We start from the raw sequence: 19,441 nt of genomic DNA, 5'->3' as shown, positions 1-19,441 counted from the left end.
GGTTTGATGCTGGGTATATGGGAGTCCCCTATATTCTATATGTGACTTTACTGTGACCTAAAACTTTTTTGAAGACATACTTAAAAAAATTTTTAAAAAGATGTAGGCACTGAGGAAAAAATGGAAAAGGTTACCTTGACACTGTACATACAGGGCAACGCCTATTACAGCGATGAAAGGCAACACATCAAAAATATTTTTTTTATATTTTTCATTTCTTTAATTCCCGAATTTATTTTTTACTTTATTTTAATTGTATTCTATTTCTAATCTTTAAACCTATCATTACTAGTTCATTTTCCTATTATTGAATTTGGTGATAAATTAGACTTCATTTTTGAAGAAGTTTTGGATCACAGAGGTGTTCAACTATGGCAGGGGAGGAACAATAGTGTGGGGTGTCATTGATGGAGGATGCATGGGTGGGAGGGAGTTCACCAGAGTATGCCTGTAGGGTATATAGACATGTTCAGATGTTCATTGGGTATTGACATAGTGGGTAGAGTTTCACATGACAACTGAGGGAGAGCTGGGCTCCCACCCTGGGGAACTCTGTTGCATATACCAATGGAACAGCAATAATCCCCCAAGTACAGGGGCAAAGACCAGTGAAGAAGGATGGTCCAATGATAGGTCCTGGATACTGATGACTATGCTTATGAGCCTGTGTGCTTGAAATTTCAACTCGGCCTAGAGTTGCAGGGTGCCTAAGAGTTACTTCCTGAGAGCCTCCATGTTGCTCAGATGTGGCCACTCTCCAAAGCAAACTCAGCATATAAATGCATTACCTTCCCGGACATGACTCCTGGGGATTAGCCTCCCTGGCACCGAGGGATTACTACCAAGCACCAGATGGTGATGCAACTAGAAAAAGACCTTGAATAAAAGGGGGAAATGGTAAAAACAAATGAGTTTATATGGCTAAGAGACTTCAAAATGAGTTGGGAGGTCATCAGAGGGGTCACACTTATGCATGTCTAAGGCCTCAGCAGGATCTCAGAGAGAGCCAAAGTAGGTAAAACCCCAGGTAGTGGGCTCCTGAGGGCTATGGAGATACCCATGTCCTACGGTCATGGCAGATGGCTCCGGAGTTTGGTGCCTTGTCAGTGGGCCCTATCTTGGAACTTGTGCTCCTGAGTGTGATGTAGCCGGACCCAGATGTGACCTCTCTCTGAGGTCACATACCTCTTCTGTCACTTTTATTGAACCTGTGGTTGGTGCTGGGGTTGGTGTATGCTCAGGAGACTTGAATCTCTGGACTGGCCATGTGCCACCTGGGCCCTGTGCCTCAGCAGAGTTGCAACACCTGTTCTCTGATTTGTTGGACTTACCCATGTCAGCTAACAAGGAGTTGAGGATGGTCAACCACCACATCAGGGAACCAAGAGAGTCTACAACTGCAAGCAGGAGAATACCATCCATTAGCCATGTGGGATCTAAGCCCCCTCTCGATTTAGAGGTGGAGAGGACATCGCCATCCCAGGGTCCTCAGGGTGGAGGAATAAAATATGGATTAGAGTGGACTTACTGGTATTCTACTGTAGAATTATTGTGACTCTAATAGTGGAAGAAACTGAATCACTGATGTGGAGGTAGTGGCCATGGGAGTTGCTGAGGGCAGGGAGAGGGAAGAAGAGGTGTGTGATATGGGGGCATTTTTGGGACGTGGAGTTGTTCTAAGTGATATTGCAGGGACAGATACAGGACATTATATCCTGCCTTTACCCATTGAATGGTCTGGGAGAGAGTGTAAACAAAGTAAACTATAATTCATGCTGTGTAGCAGTGTTCTAAAATGTATTCATCAAATGCAATGAATGTGTCATGCTGATGAAAGAGGTTGTTGATGTGGGAGAAGTGGGGGGGATAGGGAGTGGAGGTATATGTGAACCTCATATTTTTTAATGTAACATTTTGTGTGATCTTTGTATCTTAAAAAAGGAATGATAAAATTCATTAATGAAAAAAAAGTTGTGTAGTCATTTTTATCTAAAAAGGTGAAGTAAAAAATCTTAAAAAACAACAATGTATTAGAGTTATATAATATATATGTAAGTAAAATATAAGATAAAAGCAGCACAAAAGATGAAAGGTAGAAAATGGAAGAAAAGTATTCTAAGATTTCTTCTAACATCATGAAGTGATAAAATATAACTTGAAGGTACACTATGATAAGCTAAAGATCAAAAAAAGAAAAAAGGAAAACATGGGAAAAATAGCAAGTAATTATAATGGTGTAAATTAAATTAAGTTTAGTGCTTCATCAACTTGACTGGCTAGTCATAAGTTCCTGCTTTGAGCGATCACCCCTGTTAGCTCTGTCTGCTTAAACCCAACTGTCAAAACCTGCATTTCCATAGGATTTGGATGATCAGAGCCGTCCTTAGCATCCTCAAATGGCTTTTAACACTTCTGCTGCAAAGTTTAATGCTGCCAATCCCCAGCATCTACAGGAAAACCCCACTCATTTCCCCAGATCACAACAAAGGCATGGGCTGGGGACTTAAATGGGTTCCCTTTGTTCCTCCATTGAGGAACACAAGATAGGTAAACCCTAGTCTCCTACCATCCTCCTTGTGGCCCTCTCCCCCTTCAAGGCCATTTCATTTAATAAAAGTTGCATGCATTCTCAGCTGTCTAGCTATCTGTTTGCATCTCATCACCCAAAAAACTTCCACTTTACACCCAAAACAATTGGTGCAGCAAGCAAGGTGATAATGATGCTGACAAACAGTGATCAGATAGGAATGCATTTTAGACCGCTCTTGGCTTATGTGCTGTCTCAAGTGTTTAGCACCATTTAGGTGGCATTCGATGGTACCACTTTTCCTGGCTACCTTTTTTTTTAAATCAGGTATTGCCTAGGTTTCCTACACCAAACTGCAGATCTATTAAAGGCCCAGGGACCTGCAGAGAGAGGCACAATCTGGATCCCTAGAGACCTGTTAATTTCGCCACTTGCCTTAGTACTGCAAGACTGGGTGCAAGAATCTCTATCACTCCTTGCAAAGGAGCACAGGACTAAATGAGACCAGCGAAAAGTTGGTATAAGTTCCACTACTGTCTTGCAAAGAAACAGAGGCCCACATAAAGTATATAAGAGGCTGTTAACCAGGTCTATGTGCCTCAGGCCACCCAGGGAGTAAGGACTTGTGGGTCTCCTGTTTACTGTATCTGTCAGACCTTGTTCAAGCGTAGTATACCGTCTCTGGGTTTAGGGAATATTTCCCTGGCCAGGGAACATAGGGGGAAGCTGAAATGAAAGATATTACCAGAGTAGAAATTTAAACCATTCTTAAGGATTTTGTTCAGCAGGAGGGAGAAATGGTGGCAGACTGGTTGCAAAGGGTATTCAACATGGGTCTGATTTATTCGTAACACCCAGGAAATGAGGCACTAATATCACTAAAGACTCTGAGCCCCTCATCTATTGACTTAAAAAAAAAAAAAAAGACAAGGTAGATACCCACTGGCAAATAATTAATGAGGCCCCACTGTTACATATAAAAATACTGAGATGATGCAATGGATGCCCATTCATCCAGACAAAAGAGACCCCAGTTCATCTCCAGCCCTGAGGAATCCCCCCGTTCACACCAAACAGTGGAAAGTTTTCTTATAGGGAGCCCCCTTCCCCCAAGTAACTTGACAGCCTTGCTCGACCTTATGGGCTTAGCCCATACTGTCTGTGTGGCTATGGGCAGGGTGGCACTACTGGCAAGACATGGGGGGATTCACAACAAAGCCCCAGATCCTGGCTTATCAGGTCATGACAGAGATGACAGGGGCCTACACCTATTCCTCCTACATATTGTGACTATTGGAACAATTCTTATTAAACAGCTACCCCTAGCATTGGCATTTTTTAGCTCTTACTTTTCCCACTAGAGGTATTCATGCTTGGATGTGTGACTGAAATAAGATCAAATCTTTGCCTCCCTTGATGGGCCATGCCAAAAGGGACCCATGTGGAACTCTCTCTGCCAATCAAGGTGATAAACACTGCAATATCGCCTGAAATGAGGTACTGTGGGACTCTGGGCTATAATCCAAAATCTCCTCCAAGAAGGTGTCATTATACCTAGCATCTTCCATAGTAGCCCTACGCAGTCAGTTCTTAAAACCTTCACCAGTGAAGGGTGACTGACCATTAGTTATACCAACCTTAATGTACAAGTCCTGTCCATCAAAGCTCCTATTCCTAACATATCTAAAAAAAGAAAAAGAAAAAGAAAAAGATATATACATGGGCAGTTTTTTGCTGTGACTGACTTGGCTAACAGGTTTTACTCAGTGCCAACACTTAAAAAAATCCTAACTGCTGCTGCCAAGACCTTAAAAAATAGTCTGTAAAAAGCAGTTTAATAAAGGAACTACACAGCTGAGAACTGATGAAGGGATGACTCTAAGAGGGGCTCCTGGGAGGACCTACACACACTCACGTATAATTTATAAAAACAAGAATGAGAAATAGCACCCCATAAAATATAACAGCCAGCACACTCTGTCAAATTCCTGGCCATCAACTGGTCCCCTTAGAGCAACCAGATACCCACCACCATCAAAACAAGCCCATTTAAGACACACACAACACCTCTAAGGCTTATTCTGGATGTAACACATCTCATATCTCTCATTTTCACTACATTCCACATACAAAATCACATGTACATCTGTGCCTTTTTACTGGGGAAAGTCTCAAAACTTTATTATAGAATTGGCATAATAAGTCGTTTCCCAAGACATGCCTCCTGTTCCACTGGGAACAGATTTTAGATTAGAGATCTTGGCCATCTCCAAATATGCCTCTTGGAGTCATTGGACTATGCATAGCAAATCCTGGCTGCTTTTCAGACTCTTCAAAAATGAAGGTGCTTACAGAGCCACAACTGGTCACCCTGTGCATGCAGACTCCCATAAAGCCATGGGTAAGAAATAATACCCAGTAGGGCTTAGCATAGCCACTGAATCCTCACTGGTATATAACATGGAAATGGTACACAGATGAAGGCTAAACCTGACAAACAGGATTTTTCCAAGTTACAGGAAGATGTGGCTTCCCCCATGATCAGCCCGTAGCCCACTCATCTTGAGACACTAGAGATGGTGCCCCCACTATCCCTTCCTCTAGTCAAGTGAGGAGCTCCTTGGGAACAACTGACTGTCATGGAAAGGGAGTTGGTATATCTTAAAGAGGACAACATTATCATTTGTAGGCAATACAGCTTGCTGGAGGGCCACTGCCCATCTCCTGGCCTTAAATACCCCTCTTACTCAAAATGGTTGTTTGGGGTCTGCACAGTTCACAGAGATGAAAATGGTCCAGTCAGTCCTCCAGGATGCTCTCAGCTGCCAGCTGCCTAAACTACGAATCTTTACTGATTCCTGGGTTGTGGCCAAAGGGCTGTCAGGAGGGTCAGGCAATGGAAACTAAACTATTTTCTCATACAAGAGAGACATTTAAGGCAGGTTCCACATCTGCAAACAGCTTCTAGTCTCACCCATTTCCATACACACTCAACTCACCACACTGGACTCACTGTTCAATGACACTACTGTTAAAACTATCTAAAATTCATTCTTACACAGCAGATGTGGCAAGTCTCTCAGAGACTGCCCACTCAGGCCCCCAAATCTCCCCCTAACAATGATCTGGGCCCATAGCAGCACAGGACTCAGAGGTTCCTCTGCCCTGGAGGGAGGCACATAGAAAGGGACTGCCTCTAGGCTCACCACTGACTAAAATTGTTACTAAAGGTTGTGACTTGTACTCCAAAACCAAACACTGGCATCCTACAGATGGGTCATGTTTCACAGGTTGGAGATAAATCCTTCTCCTACTGTGACATTAATTATATAAGACTACTTCCTATCAATGCCAGAGCCAGCAGGAATTAGAGATTATAGATTCCAAACCAAGTACTGGAATGATCTGGGTCACCTTTAGAAGTGAGAAAAACTATGTTTCGTGGATGCTGGTCAATCACAAAATGAATTCTTTTTACCCTCCTCTGCGTGCTGATTATACACACAAGGCACAGTATCAGGCTGGCAAACACCAGACCCCGAGTAAGCCTTGAGAGAAAGCATTATAAAATCAAGGGAGAAACAACACCAACTCTAGCTGTCATACAAGTACAAGGACCCCAGAAACCTGTCCTCACTGAATGGCATAATGTCAATGTCTACCTTGGCTCGGGTTTTAGTATTTTTGCTGGCTACATGGGGCATGGGCTTATTTACCAACACACAAGGTCCCACTATGCAGGCCCAGGAATGATGAAACGATACTCAGCCAAACCTAAAACTACACTCAGAGATGGGACAGAGGAGATTGCTGGCTGTCACTATTCAACCACCTTCCCTCAGCATGCCACCAAGCATGGCTAATGACCCAAAGCCATCCAACCTAAATACCAAATGGGTCCATTAGCACAAATGGGTCTGATGCATAAATGATTCTTGACTCAACATACCCTAAATAAGATTCCCATACAATACCAATGACCCCACAAGTATAATCCAATCAAACCTGCATGGCTCATTGTCTTCTACCCCAGCCTGCCAGACAGACTAATTGAAGACAGAGCTAGGAATGCAAAGAGGGCCTACAGAAAATTACCATTCAATTGGCATATAAGTGTGGACAAAACACATTCTCCCTGCAGATGGAAGTGTGGGTAATCACGTGGGAACATGCACCTAAAGCCTCTGCTAGATGCATCCTAGATAACTTTCTAAAAGTCATAGAGGGAAGCAGAATTGGCTCAACTGATAGAGCGTCTGCCTACCACATGGGAGGTCCAGGGTTCAAACCCAGAGCCTCCTGGCCTGTGTGGTGAACTGGCCCACATGCAGTGCTGATGCATGCAAGGAGTGCCATGCCATGCAGGGGTGTCCCCCGCACAGGGGAGCCCCACAAGCAAGGAGTGCACCCCATAAGGAGAGCCGCCCCACATGAGAAAAGCGCAGCCTGCCCAGGACTGGAGCTGCACACATGGAGAGCTGATGCAGCAAGATGATGTAACAGAAAAGAGACACAGATTCCCGGTGCCGCTGACAAGAATGCAAGGGGACACGGAAGAACACACAGCGAATGGACACAGAGCAGACAACAGGGTGGGGGAGAGAAGTTTTTTAAAAAAAAGTCATAGAGGTCAGGGATAAAAACCATTTCACAGAACCTACAGAGATATCATGACCAGAGATTCCTAGTGGTATTTAAAAGCCCCATCCTTTATGGATTACTACTGGGGAAGGAAGTTGGTCCCCAGTGACCAGATGACAGCACTCCAGTTTATGACCTCATTGCTGGGAGAACCTCACCTCCAGTCAAATCCACCAAAGTAGCTGGAGCAGTTGGAACGCAGGACTTACGGCACTGTTTGCAGCCCTAGGTCTCAGAAGATTGCTAATGCCTGCCCAGCATGCCCATGCAGTTCCTTAAAGCCTGCAAAACAGTAAGCTATCCTTCCACAACTGTCAGCTCACCCTGACATGAGCAAATTCCTAAAGATTAAATAATGTATATGTAACCTTGAGGATGATGATTCATGTCTGTCACAGAGCCCCTCCCTGACCTCCTTTCTCTTTTTTTACTAATGCAGAGAAATTCTTGCCTCAGATCCCAACTGAGGGCTCCCTGTACAGTGTCATGGTTACTTTCCAAACCCATACCTACATCTCCACCTTCGTCGCCCTTCTCCCCAGAATACCTGATTCATCCTCTTGGGAATATTTACCCACTGACAGGTTTTTTATGCATGTCACTGAAATACCGGCCCATAAGCTACAACCACGGATCTACTGGGTATGCCACCACCATGTGCAGGCCTATATCCCAAGTTTGTACTCTACCCTGACAAAGTGGTTTCAATGATTCCCTGCCTTGAACAAATGTCACTTACCCTTGAGTACCCCTAAAGCTATGAGATGATCATAGGGTGGCTACTATGTGTCCCTCCACAAATCTGCCTAGAGGAAAATGTGAGTCACACATGACAACCACATTAAAGTCATATACACTTATTTTACTTTTTATATGTACCCCAAAACCCAAAATCCTTGCCAAATGTCACTATATGGAACTGATACTACCACCACACAGCCACTCAAGAGAGCATTACTCCGAGGGATGTATCAATTGTCTTCTACTGTGACCCTGTCTTCTACTGGTCTATATCATCAAACTTCCTGTTCTTTTAGTTTCCTCTGACAGATGGGGACTGGTCCACTATGACAATATAGCCAATACCTTTGGAGGGAGCCTCTCACCCAAAGCCACCCTGGTCCCATGTTATTACGAATGGGAGTCCTCACTGGGGTCACTGGAAATACTTTGGGAGCCACATTCCTACAACAGTAAATGGATATCCTCCAGCCAATCAAGGGTTGTCAGGCCCAGCAGCCCAGCATATGTAACTGGTATACCAGACCCTAGGTCTCAAGCAACAAAAGCATAGCTCAAGCTGTCTTTGTCAACAAACTAGCACTGGATTATCTGCTAAGGAGTAGGGAGTCTATGCTATGACTTGTATGGCCATTGTGTGTACATTAACAACTTAGGGCAAATCAAATATAAATTACAAAAGACACACATTTTTAATAATGTCTCCAATACTTCTGTTAAAATGTATAATTCTTCCCAAACTTTCACTGTCTTCAATCCTGCCCAGAACCTTTTCTCATGACTAGGATCCACTACCTGTGGAGACTGGCTCTGCCAAGCCTTCCAATTATTAGTCATAGGACTAGTTACCCTTATTTAGACTGATCATTCCAACCAGAAGAAATAGCGTAAATACATCTTTAAATATTTTGACTACTCAGGTCATAACCCACTTAAAAAATGATACTGAGGCACCAAAGGATGGATTGTAAAGGCATAAAATAAATTACATTTGGTGTCTCATCATCTTGCCTATCCTAGTCGTAAGTTTCCCTCTGAGTGACCATACCCTTTAGCCTTGCCTTGGATGTAACCATAACGAGTAACGCACGTAGCTCCGTAAGGTTTGGAAGATAAGGGCCATCCTCAGTTTTCCCAGAAAGGTCCTTGCTGATTCTGGCCTTTGTGTCAGATAGTTTAAAGATGCCAATCCCCAGCATCTGCAGGAAACCCCTACTTCTCCCCTTTGGGTTACAATAAAGGTGAGGGCCAGGGAACTTTATGGGCTTTCTCCCCTTCCTCCACTGGCCATCGTGGGAACCTTGGATAGATAAGCCCTAGTCCTTTCTGACCATTCATAAATCTCTTTTCTCCCTCTCCAGGCACTTTGATCTAATAAAGGTATCACTTCATGTATTCTCAGCTCTCTGGCTATATTGCTTGCATCCTGTCACCTGAAAAACTTATAAATAATATCCTAAACAATACTCATATAATACATTTAAAGCCAACTATATCAATATTAACATTAAGCAAATGAAAAAATGGTCTAATTGTTCCACTTAAAAGGTAGAGTTTGACAGCAAGAACCAGCTAAATGGTGTCTACAAGACTCAACTATATCATGTGTAAAAGAAATCCCCTTAAACATAAAAACAAAGAGAAGTTAAAAGTAAAAATAAAAGGAAAGAAAAAGATACCATGCAAACACTGATAAAAAAGAAAGTCTCATGTTATGTTAATATTAGATAAAGTAAAATTATACTACGTAACTCTCACAAACACTGATATAAAAAAAGACAGTACCAAGTACTTGTGAGGACAGGGCATAACTGGATCGCTTAGGCACTGCTAGTGGGAGTGTAAAGTGATATAAGCACTCTGGAAAACATTTTTCAATTTTTTAAAAAACTTAATATACACTTACCATTTGGCCTAGCAATTATACTCCTGGGTATTTTTTTCCCCATAAAAATAAAAACCTATTCAAAAATATTCATAGCAGTATTATCTGTACTAGCCAAAAACTGAAACACATTAAATGTCCTTCAATAGGTGAATGGCTAAACAAATTTAAAATGTCATACAACAGAACACTGCACAGTAACAAAAGGAATGAACTAATGATACAAACTACCACTTGGATAAACCTCAAGAGCATTATGCTGAGTTAAAAAACTAATCTCAACATAAGATACACTGTATGGTTTCATTTATGTAACATTCTTGAAATAACAAAATTATAGAGATGGAAAACAGATTGTAGCTGACAGATTAGGAATGGTGGGAGAGAAGACAGGTGTGATTATAAAAGGTTAGTACAAGAAAGATCTTTGTGGTGATAGAAGAGTCTGTTTCTTGACTGGGGTGGTAATGACATAATTCTATGCATGAGATAAAACAGCAAAGAACTATTCACACACATTGTACAAATGCTATTTTCCTGGTGATGTTGAATAATAAACGAGATGTAACCATTTGATGAAACTTGGCAAAGAATACAATTTTGGATAATTCTTGTGAATCTATAATTATGGACATACAAAAAATTTTTAGGAAAAGTATATGAGAAAACCTCAAAAACCATGAAAATATTTTATTCTTCAAAAAAATTATTTAAGAAAATCAAATTTCAAGCCAAGGATGAAGAGAAAATAATGTGCAGAAAATATATATAATAAAAGGTTTGAACTCTTTCAACGCAGAAATAAGACAACAGATAAAAAAAGTAAACAAAAACAGACTGAAGATTTGACTGATTTCACTAAAGATTTATGAATGGTCAGAAAGGACATGGGAAAGGAGTCCAACATTTTTAGCCACCAGGGAATGCAAATTAAAACTTAATAAGATACAAGTAGAATGGTTAAAAATAGTAAGATTTGGGGAGGGGATGTAGCTCAGTGGTTGAGAGCCTGCTTCCCATATATGAGGTCCTGGTACCTCCTTGAAAAAATAACACTTATCAAACCAAAATTGGTAACCAAAGAGAATAAGAACTCTTGTATATTGCTAATGTGCATAAAAACAGCACAGCCAGTTTGAAAACATTTGACAGTTTTTTTAAAGATACATATTCAAAGAACCAGCAAGATTACTCCTAGATATATATACGAGATAAATGAAAAGAGATGTTTACACAAAGACTTGTATGTAAATATTCATAGCAATGTTATTCATAAAAGCCCCAAACTGGGGGGGAAAAACCATAAGTCTTCCAAGTGATAAGTAATAAACAGTGGGATATTTGTACCAATGAATAGTACTCAGGATAAAAAAATAAGCTACTACATAAAAACACATGAATCTCAAAAGTATTATGCTAGGTTAAAAAAAAAAACCCAGACAAAAGAGAATATATACTTCATGATTCCACTAACATAAAAATCAAGAAAAGGCAAAATTATTGTGACAGAATGCAAATCAGTGGCTGCTGGGGTCAAAGGGGTAGGGATGGAGGAAAAGGATTCACTGCAAAAGACTACAAGAAAATTTTTTGAGGTAATGGAAATATTCTACAATATGATATTGGTGGATAGTAATCAACTATATACATTTCTTAAAATACAATGGATTATTGGACTTTTACACTGAAAAGTCCAGACTTTAATGTTCCATTAAATATACCTAAACAAATATGAACAAAATTAAAAAAAGAAAAAACAGAAATGTACTCTATAGGGAGTTGCATGTGAGGATCTGCTCACCCACTGAGACGAGGTGGCTGTAGTTCTCCAGCATCACATCTCTGTACAGGGTCCTCTGAGCAGGGCCCAGGTGTTGCCACTCCTCCTGGGTGAACTCCACAGCCACGTCCCTGAATGACACTGAGGCCTGAAAAGGCACATTTCTGGTCAATCTGAAGGGTCCACAAACAGGTGACAACGAAAATACCTTACTTAGGAAATCAACTCTTACCATGTTTGCTGTTGAGAGTTTCAAACAAAACGGTATAAAGGATTCCTATGACGGTCCTGACTGTAGGAAATCTTGACACAATGTCAGAAGAAATGCTTCAGGAGCTCTAGTTATGGATAAGGCAGACACAGAGAGAAATACAGGTGATTCTCAAATTTAATATCTGATGATGTTTCTATAAATGATATCACAGTATAAGCTTTCATTTTCTGTTTGTTGCTTGGATAATGATTTTGATTTTTAAAAAATACTGACCTTGTATCTACCTACTTGCTAAGTTTTTTTTTTTTTTAAAGATTTATTTATTTCTCTCCCCTTCCCCCTCCCGCCCCGGTTGTCTGTTCTCTGCATCTATTTGCTGCATCTTCTTTGTCCGCTTCTGTTGTTGTCAGCAGCATGGAAATCTGTGTCTCTTTTTGTTGCGTCATCTTGTTGTATCAGCTCTCTGTGTGCGGCACCATTCCTAGGCAGGCTGCACTTCCTTTCGCGCTGGGCGGCTCTCCTTACGGGGTGCACTCCTTGCGCGTGGAGCTCCCCTATGCAGAGGACACCCCTGCGTGGCACAGCACTCCTTGCGTGCATCAGCACTGCACATGGGCCAGCTCCACACGGGTCAAGGAGGCCTGGGGTTTGAACCGCGGACCTCCCATGTGGTAGACGGATGCCCTAACCACTGGGCCAAGTCCACTTCCCCCTACTTGCTAACCTGACTTATTCATTCTTATATTTGTAAATTCTGGATTTTCTAAATACACAATCATTTCATGTCTAAAAAATTGGAGTTTTATTTCTCCCTTTCTCATCTTTGCACCTTATATGCGTTTTCTTTCTTTATATCCATGGTTAAAATTTCCAATAATATATTTTCAATCTCAAGAGAAAAGTCTTCTGTACTAAGTTATCACATATAATGTTACTAGGGTGGGTTATTTTTACATACCATATATCAGATAAAGAAAGAGCTCTTGTATTCCTAGTATGTTAATAACTTATCATGAATGCATATTAAATATTCTAAAATACACTTACTACATATATTCATGAGCATATAATTTCTCTCCTTTGTTACTCTCATGAATGATGATGAACTTCTATTAACTCAAATTCCTCGAATATCAGTAACTTTGTCATGACATATTATCCTTTATAAATATGGACAGATTCATTTTCCTTTTCTTGACTCAAAAAATGGATATGGAAAACTAAACAGGCATATATAGGCAGAAAGAGTTGAAAAACATCAAATATGTGAAGAAGACTTACTGGATATTGAAATATTTAAAAAGGTTCAATTATTAAAACTGTGGTCTTTGTACATGATGAAATGAACTGACCTAAGGAACAGAAGACAAAGTCAGAAATAGACACAAATATACACAATTTCCTAATTGTAATATAGGTGGCATGTCAAAAGGCTGGATGTCAATGTCATAGGGATAACTATAGGACCTTCTGGGACATGAAAGATATATACTTCACATTGCAGAACAGGACAAAATTCAATTGAATAAAAGATCTAAATCTAAGAAAAAATCAGTCACACTCTAGAAGACTACATGGAATGATTCTTTACAATATTAGAATTGAAAACACCCAACTATGATGCAAAAACCCAGAATCATAAAAGAATAAACTGCTAAATTCGTCAACATAAAAATCTAATGTTTTTATGGCAAAAAAAAATTGTCTATATATCATATACAAAGCAAAAGTACAAATGGCAAACTATAGGAAACTGTATAATTTATATCACAGGACAAAGCAATAAAGATATACTGAATACAAGAATTAAAAGATTAGCACATCAAAACAAAAACAAGTAGGAGATAAGCAGTTCAATAAAAAGAAATATAAATACATCACAAACATCACAAACAAAAACGATCCACCTCACTCATGAGAAAATAAAAGCTGTTAAGATTAAACTGAGATACCATGTTTTTATCACATTAGTAAAAATTCAAAAAGTTTCACACCACATGTTCTATTTGTAAGACTGCAGGGAAGCTGACAATCTCATCCTATTAGCTCTACCTTCAAAATAATTTCAGGATATGATCACTTCAAAGTACCACAATTGCTAACAGCCTTCAGAGCATCATTTCTTGCTAGGATTACTGAAATAGCTTCCTACATTGATCCTGCTTCCAACACTGTCCCACTAGAGTCTACCTTTGAATAATAGGCAGGACTATCTTTTAAAAATATATGTCAGAGCTGTTCTTTCTCAGTTTAAAACTCTTTTAAATAAATCAAGACAGGCTCAATATCATGATGTCAGACAAAGTGAAAATCAAAATTTCAGCTGGCTTTTTTGAGCAAGGCAAGCTTATTTAAAAAAAAAAAAATATACATAAAAATATATAGAATAAATAAATATATATATATAAAAGGAACCAGAATATTCAAAACAATTTTGAAAAGAACAAAGTTTATAAGATACATCATTTTAAGACTTACTGTAAAGAGACACTAATCAAGACAGTGTGATATTAACAAAAGGATAAACCCAGATCAAACAACAGAATCCAGAAATAGACCATGTATATTCAGCACCTCAAACAAAGATGCCATGGAAATTCAATGGAGAAAGTATATTCTTCTTAACAAATGGTACTGACAGGTGGTTGTGCAAAGGTGGAGAGCACAAATAAGGCGAGTGGCTGTCCCTCTACTCAAATATTTAAAGAACACTACCAGCACAAAATGCTAAGACCCCAGAACCATGAAATTCTAGGTTCCAGATTGGGTCTACTAGAACGTATTTTGTCCTTTTCTGATCAACAGCCTCGAAACCAAAATAAAATGTTAAATATAGATAAAAAAGGACGTACTGATATTAAGAAAAGATAAAGACTCCTACGATAATATTATAAACATACCCATGGAAATACATCTTACAAAGTAAACAAAAATAAACAATTTTCTATGAAAATGTAATGGCAAAAAGTAAATTGAGAAAACAGAAATCCAGGATAGATTTATGACTATTTCATAAATCAATAATCAAAACTTCACAAAAAAAGTTCTGGAAAGGCCAATTTTATAGGTGAGTTTCACTGAAATCTACAAATAACAGATACTTTTCTCATCTAGGTTACTAGAAAGGAAAAAAAAAAAGCAGAAAGGGCCCCTTTGTTTTGCAGCTATAACCAGGGTACCATAATGAGACAGTACACAAGAAAATTATAATCTAATTTGGGAATGCAGGAAAATCCTGAATACAGTATTAGCAAAAAAATTATAAAAATAAACCCACATGAAAATAAACAAAAAACTTAGGAAAACTTAACATACTTATTAGTAAGTATGGTCTACAAAGAAATTTAAAAGCACATTAAAGTTAGAAAATAGGTTATGCAATTCACAATATTCATAGATTAAAGTAAAGAAACTATGGCTTTTTTTTCAATAGATACTCAAAAAGTATTCAGTATAATTCAATATAAATTCATGACTAACATGACATTTTAGCAAACTGGTAACTGGAGGGAACCTACTTGCACTGACTTAGGTTACCTACCAACAGCTGACAGCAAATATCAGAGTTAATGAAATGTCTGACTGAATGTATTTATAGTTCTCCTTTTCCAATTAATGTATGGACCCTTATAATCCTCCTAAATCCAGTGCAGAGTGGGGAATGAACAAAGAGCTCACCTGAGAGTTTTTTTATTTCCTGCCATTATTTGGAGAATGTGGAGAATTGTGACCATTTAGCTGTGGGGACAGAAAGAGAATAGGGGTCATGAAATCTGGTGTCCTTCTGCTCCTAGATTTACCTGCCCCAAATCTAAGCACTCCAACTGGGGAGCAGCCTCCCTATGAGAAGATGGCTTTTTGGGCCATGAGAAGGACCATGATGAGGTTATAGTATTTGTACCTGTACCTCTGAAATGAACATGGGGACTTAAACCTGCAACTCTTCATTAGGTGAATATAAATTTTCCTCTCGATCTATTAATAACACATGAGTCCTTCTGACAAAAAGCAAATTAAAAAAAAAAAAGAAATAAAAACAAAAAAGGGGTTTAGTTGAATTATAGTACACCAAAGAAAAAGACACTATTCTTTCATTAAAATTAACTTAGCAGAGAAATACTCACCGTCCATCAGTTATCTATTTTCTCAGTGATACTGTCCCTGGACAAGTTACTGAAGTCGTTAAGCCCTATGTCTTTAAAACTTTCAAAAGAGTCAGAAACAGATAACCAAGGAAACTCTTCATGAAGCATCATTCTAGGATTCTATAAGGTGAGGATGTCAGTAGTGCCACATGAGGTAATGGGCAGGTGTCACAGCAGCACATAATTTGCACAGAGTGGATAACGAGGGCAATAGGAACTTTTTAGGGATGGGTGGAGACAGAATTACCTCACTGCTAGCTGGTTATCCCTTATCTCCAGACCTTGCCCATACAAGGTCTCCTATGAAGTGGCCCTTTCTGGACACCCTGCCTCTGGGTCTCGTCGTCTCAACTCGCTCTTCTCAAAGCTGCTTCAAAACCTTCGCTGTCAGTCAGTGGTGGCTTTTGGAGATGAATGATGACATCATCAAGTTTGGATCATTCTGGGCAGGGGGATCAAGAACTGCTTTTGGCTGAGTAAAGCAGAACCTACTCCTTTCTGGGCAATTCTGCCTCTCCTCTGACGCTCTGGTGAGAGGTAAAAAGTCAGAGAAACATTCTCTTTTGGGTAAGATTTCAGTTCCCAGGGGCCCTCAGCTTCCTACCTTATGACGGTTGCTTTTCTCCAAGAGATGTGGGCCATAGACTAGGGAAGCAAATTCATACAAGGGCCAAAAACCCGATTGTTGCAACTCCCTGTATTATCAGATGTAAAACATTGACAGCCTGCCAGTGCAGGAAGGACTAGGAACTTTGACCCAAGAGATCTAAAGAGACATTAGAAATCCCAGAATGCATTTGCCACATGGCATTTACATTCACGTCACATATTATCCCAGGGACTTGTGGACAGGTCACTGTTAAATGCCGTGAAGGCTGTAATCCTGTGTTTACGGCAGGTGTGATATTAGAAAGAGCCTGAGATTGGGGGTAAAGTACACTTGCTTTTGAATCCAAGCTTGCCTACCAGCTAGCTTGTGAACCGAGCACATCAATCCACCGACTTGAACCTCGAATTTTATTTTTAATGCATACGGTTATACCGACCTAATAAAGTGATTGTGAGGTTTACATAAGCTACTAAATGAAAAGAACAAAGGGTCTTCTAAACATAAAAGCCGTTGTCACTCAGTGTTTTGTACCCGGCACTTGTATAATTAGAGTTGACACTTTACTTTTCAAAACATCCTGAAGCAGCCATTATTATAACTTTCTTTTCAGATGAGTGAAATGACCCTTACCCTGGCTCCTTATCTCTCCCTGGTGGCAGGTGACAGATCTGCAGTTTACTCGGGTCTTTCTCGCTTCAGGGCCCGCAGATCCACGGCATGCTTTTCTTGCTAAGCTCACAGTCAACGATATAAATATAAACTGTCCTCCCCACGTCCGGCAGGGCTTTTCCCCGGTCGAGTCGTATCTAGGAGGAGCACAAGGTCCCCGCACATTTTGATCGTACAGAAAACCTACTCCCGACGAGGACTCTGCAGCCCCGACAACCCGGGAGCCCGCAAGGCAGGCGACCGCCCCGCCGGGCGCGCGCACAGGCCACGGACACCCACTCCCCATTTCCGGGCCCAAGCTCGCCCTTCCTGGCTAGTCCCCTCCGCGCGCTCACCCCGGGCGCTTACCCTCTACCGGGTGTAGAGCCCGAGGGTCCCAGGAAGCTCCCAGGAAGATCGAGAAGGTGAAGTGAGGAGGCGAAGCTATGACCGCACATGCGCAAAGGAAGCGCAGACATGTTCCCAGAATGCTGCTCGGTGAACGAGTACGAGGCTAGACTACATTTCCTACAAACGTCCGCGTCGCTCTTCCAACGGTTTCTTACAGTGATTGTTTCCCTAATGCAGGGAGAGAGAGAGATTATAGAAAGTTGACCACTGATAATTCTTATTTTTTTTTTTTTTGAGGTCTGATATTTTTAAAGGTCTCCCTTTCCCATGTCCTCTCAGAGCCCATAGAAGTTAAGGGTTAAACTTGAACTCAACCGCCAAGGACAAAGCTTGGTACGGATGGATCCGGATGGACGTGGTCCCGAACAAGTCCCGACTGAAATAGCCGCCTTTTTTCATAAGACATTTGGGGAAACTTGAATTGTTAAAGGCATTAATATTGAAGTATTTTTACCAAATCCAATGGATGTGTCATGATGATGGGAACGAGTGTTGTTGGGGGGGGGGAGGGGGGGGCGGGGGGGTGGGGTTGAATGGGACCTCACATATATATTTTTAATGTAATATTATTACAAAGTCAATAAAAAAAAAAGGAAATTAAGAAAACAATTCCATTTGCAATAACATCGCCTCAAAGACTGAAGCCACTGATGTTTACCATGGTATTTTATATATATTTAACAAATGTTGAAGTCTTTATTAAAAAAATGTGTACCACTTTGTATGAATTGTACAAAGCATAGAGTGGGATAACACAGGGAATTCAGTGGTGAAAAATGGACTGTGGTTAACAGGAAAAATATGAGAACGTTCTCTCATGAACAATAACAAATATATAAGTCTATGTTCTTTATGTAATTAGAAAATCTGCATCAAATTCATTAGAAGTTCATAGTATTTTAATGTTTTATTAACATGGAACAATTGGTTTTTTCATCTTTAGGATTTAAATTGCACAAGAATTTTAAATATTTTCTTATATAATTATGACATTATCATTACACAGATATTATACATTCCATGTGCCAGAAGCCTTAAAAATTTTCTTGTGAAAATGTTAAGATATTGTGACAGTTATTTCTGTATGATAAGTAGAAAGGAATAGGGATGTTTATTAAAAATTATGTCCATAATAAAAAATTAGAAATGTTATTTGAAAAAAAAATATTGAAGTATTTAAGATTGAAATTATATTAACTGTAAACTTATTTCATAACTTACAAGTTTTCATCCTGGCATCTTTTTACAGACTCGTAGCCTACGGACTCAATGGTCTGTTATTGGGTGCCTGGCAGGCCAGCCTGAAAGTTCCAAACTGGGGCCAAATCTGGTCCTGCAGTTATAGCGTATATAAGAAAACTGTTGGTTTTTGTACAAACATAATTTCTTGCGGAAATCTCTTTATTGTTTCACCAAACTTTTAGGTTAATTATATTGGATTTTCATGCACATATGGTCCATCTTTCCCCCAGTATTTGTAATTCTTAACCAACTATAAATAATGTGTATAAAACTACTGGTGGAGTTTTATTAAATCCATTATAATAGACTTTAACATTAAGATGACTAATACAGAGAAAGTTGTCAATTCATTCAACAAATATTTATTGAAAACCTACGCTTTAGTAGACATCATACCAGATACTTGAGAGCAACATGAAATAAGAGATAAAATTCCCTAACCCCATGGAATTAATGATCCAGATTGCTGTGAGGAATCTCAATCAGGGCTCCCACAAAAAACAAATGTCATCCTCAAACTGAGGAGAATCTAAGAAAACGGGGGGCGGGGCGGCTTTTGACAAACCATGGATAGGGTTGCTGTACTACTCTGTGACT

At 39.9% G+C, this 19,441-nt stretch overlaps 1 protein-coding gene across 5 annotated transcripts in view; it reads right to left on the bottom strand.

Moving 5' to 3' along the window:
• ZNF782 (zinc finger protein 782) overlaps positions 1 to 17,902 on the bottom strand; it is a 30,881-nt gene extending 12,979 nt beyond the window's left edge. For 2 of the 5 annotated variants that reach the window (XM_058301496.2, XM_058301499.2), the window contains exons 1-5: positions 17,561 to 17,684; positions 15,467 to 15,526; positions 13,070 to 13,140; positions 11,807 to 11,912; positions 11,596 to 11,722 (exon numbers count right to left, since the gene is read on the bottom strand). In XM_058301496.2, coding sequence (XP_058157479.1) covers positions 11,596 to 11,722; positions 11,807 to 11,809 — 130 coding nt within the window. In that variant the 5' untranslated portion in view covers positions 11,810 to 11,912; positions 13,070 to 13,140; positions 15,467 to 15,526; positions 17,561 to 17,684. Of the gene's footprint in view, positions 1 to 11,595; positions 11,723 to 11,806; positions 11,913 to 13,069; positions 13,141 to 15,466; positions 15,527 to 17,173; positions 17,350 to 17,560 lie in introns of all 5 variants that reach the window. The other 3 variants (XM_058301497.1, XM_058301498.2, XM_071216601.1) reach the window with 3 other exon arrangements.
• Positions 17,903 to 19,441: the final 1,539 nt, after the last annotated feature.

The sequence above is a fragment of the Dasypus novemcinctus genome, chromosome 8, assembly GCF_030445035.2.
Source record: "Dasypus novemcinctus isolate mDasNov1 chromosome 8, mDasNov1.1.hap2, whole genome shotgun sequence".
Taxonomy (NCBI): domain Eukaryota; kingdom Metazoa; phylum Chordata; class Mammalia; order Cingulata; family Dasypodidae; genus Dasypus; species Dasypus novemcinctus.
This window is presented reverse-complemented; position numbering and strand designations above follow the sequence as displayed.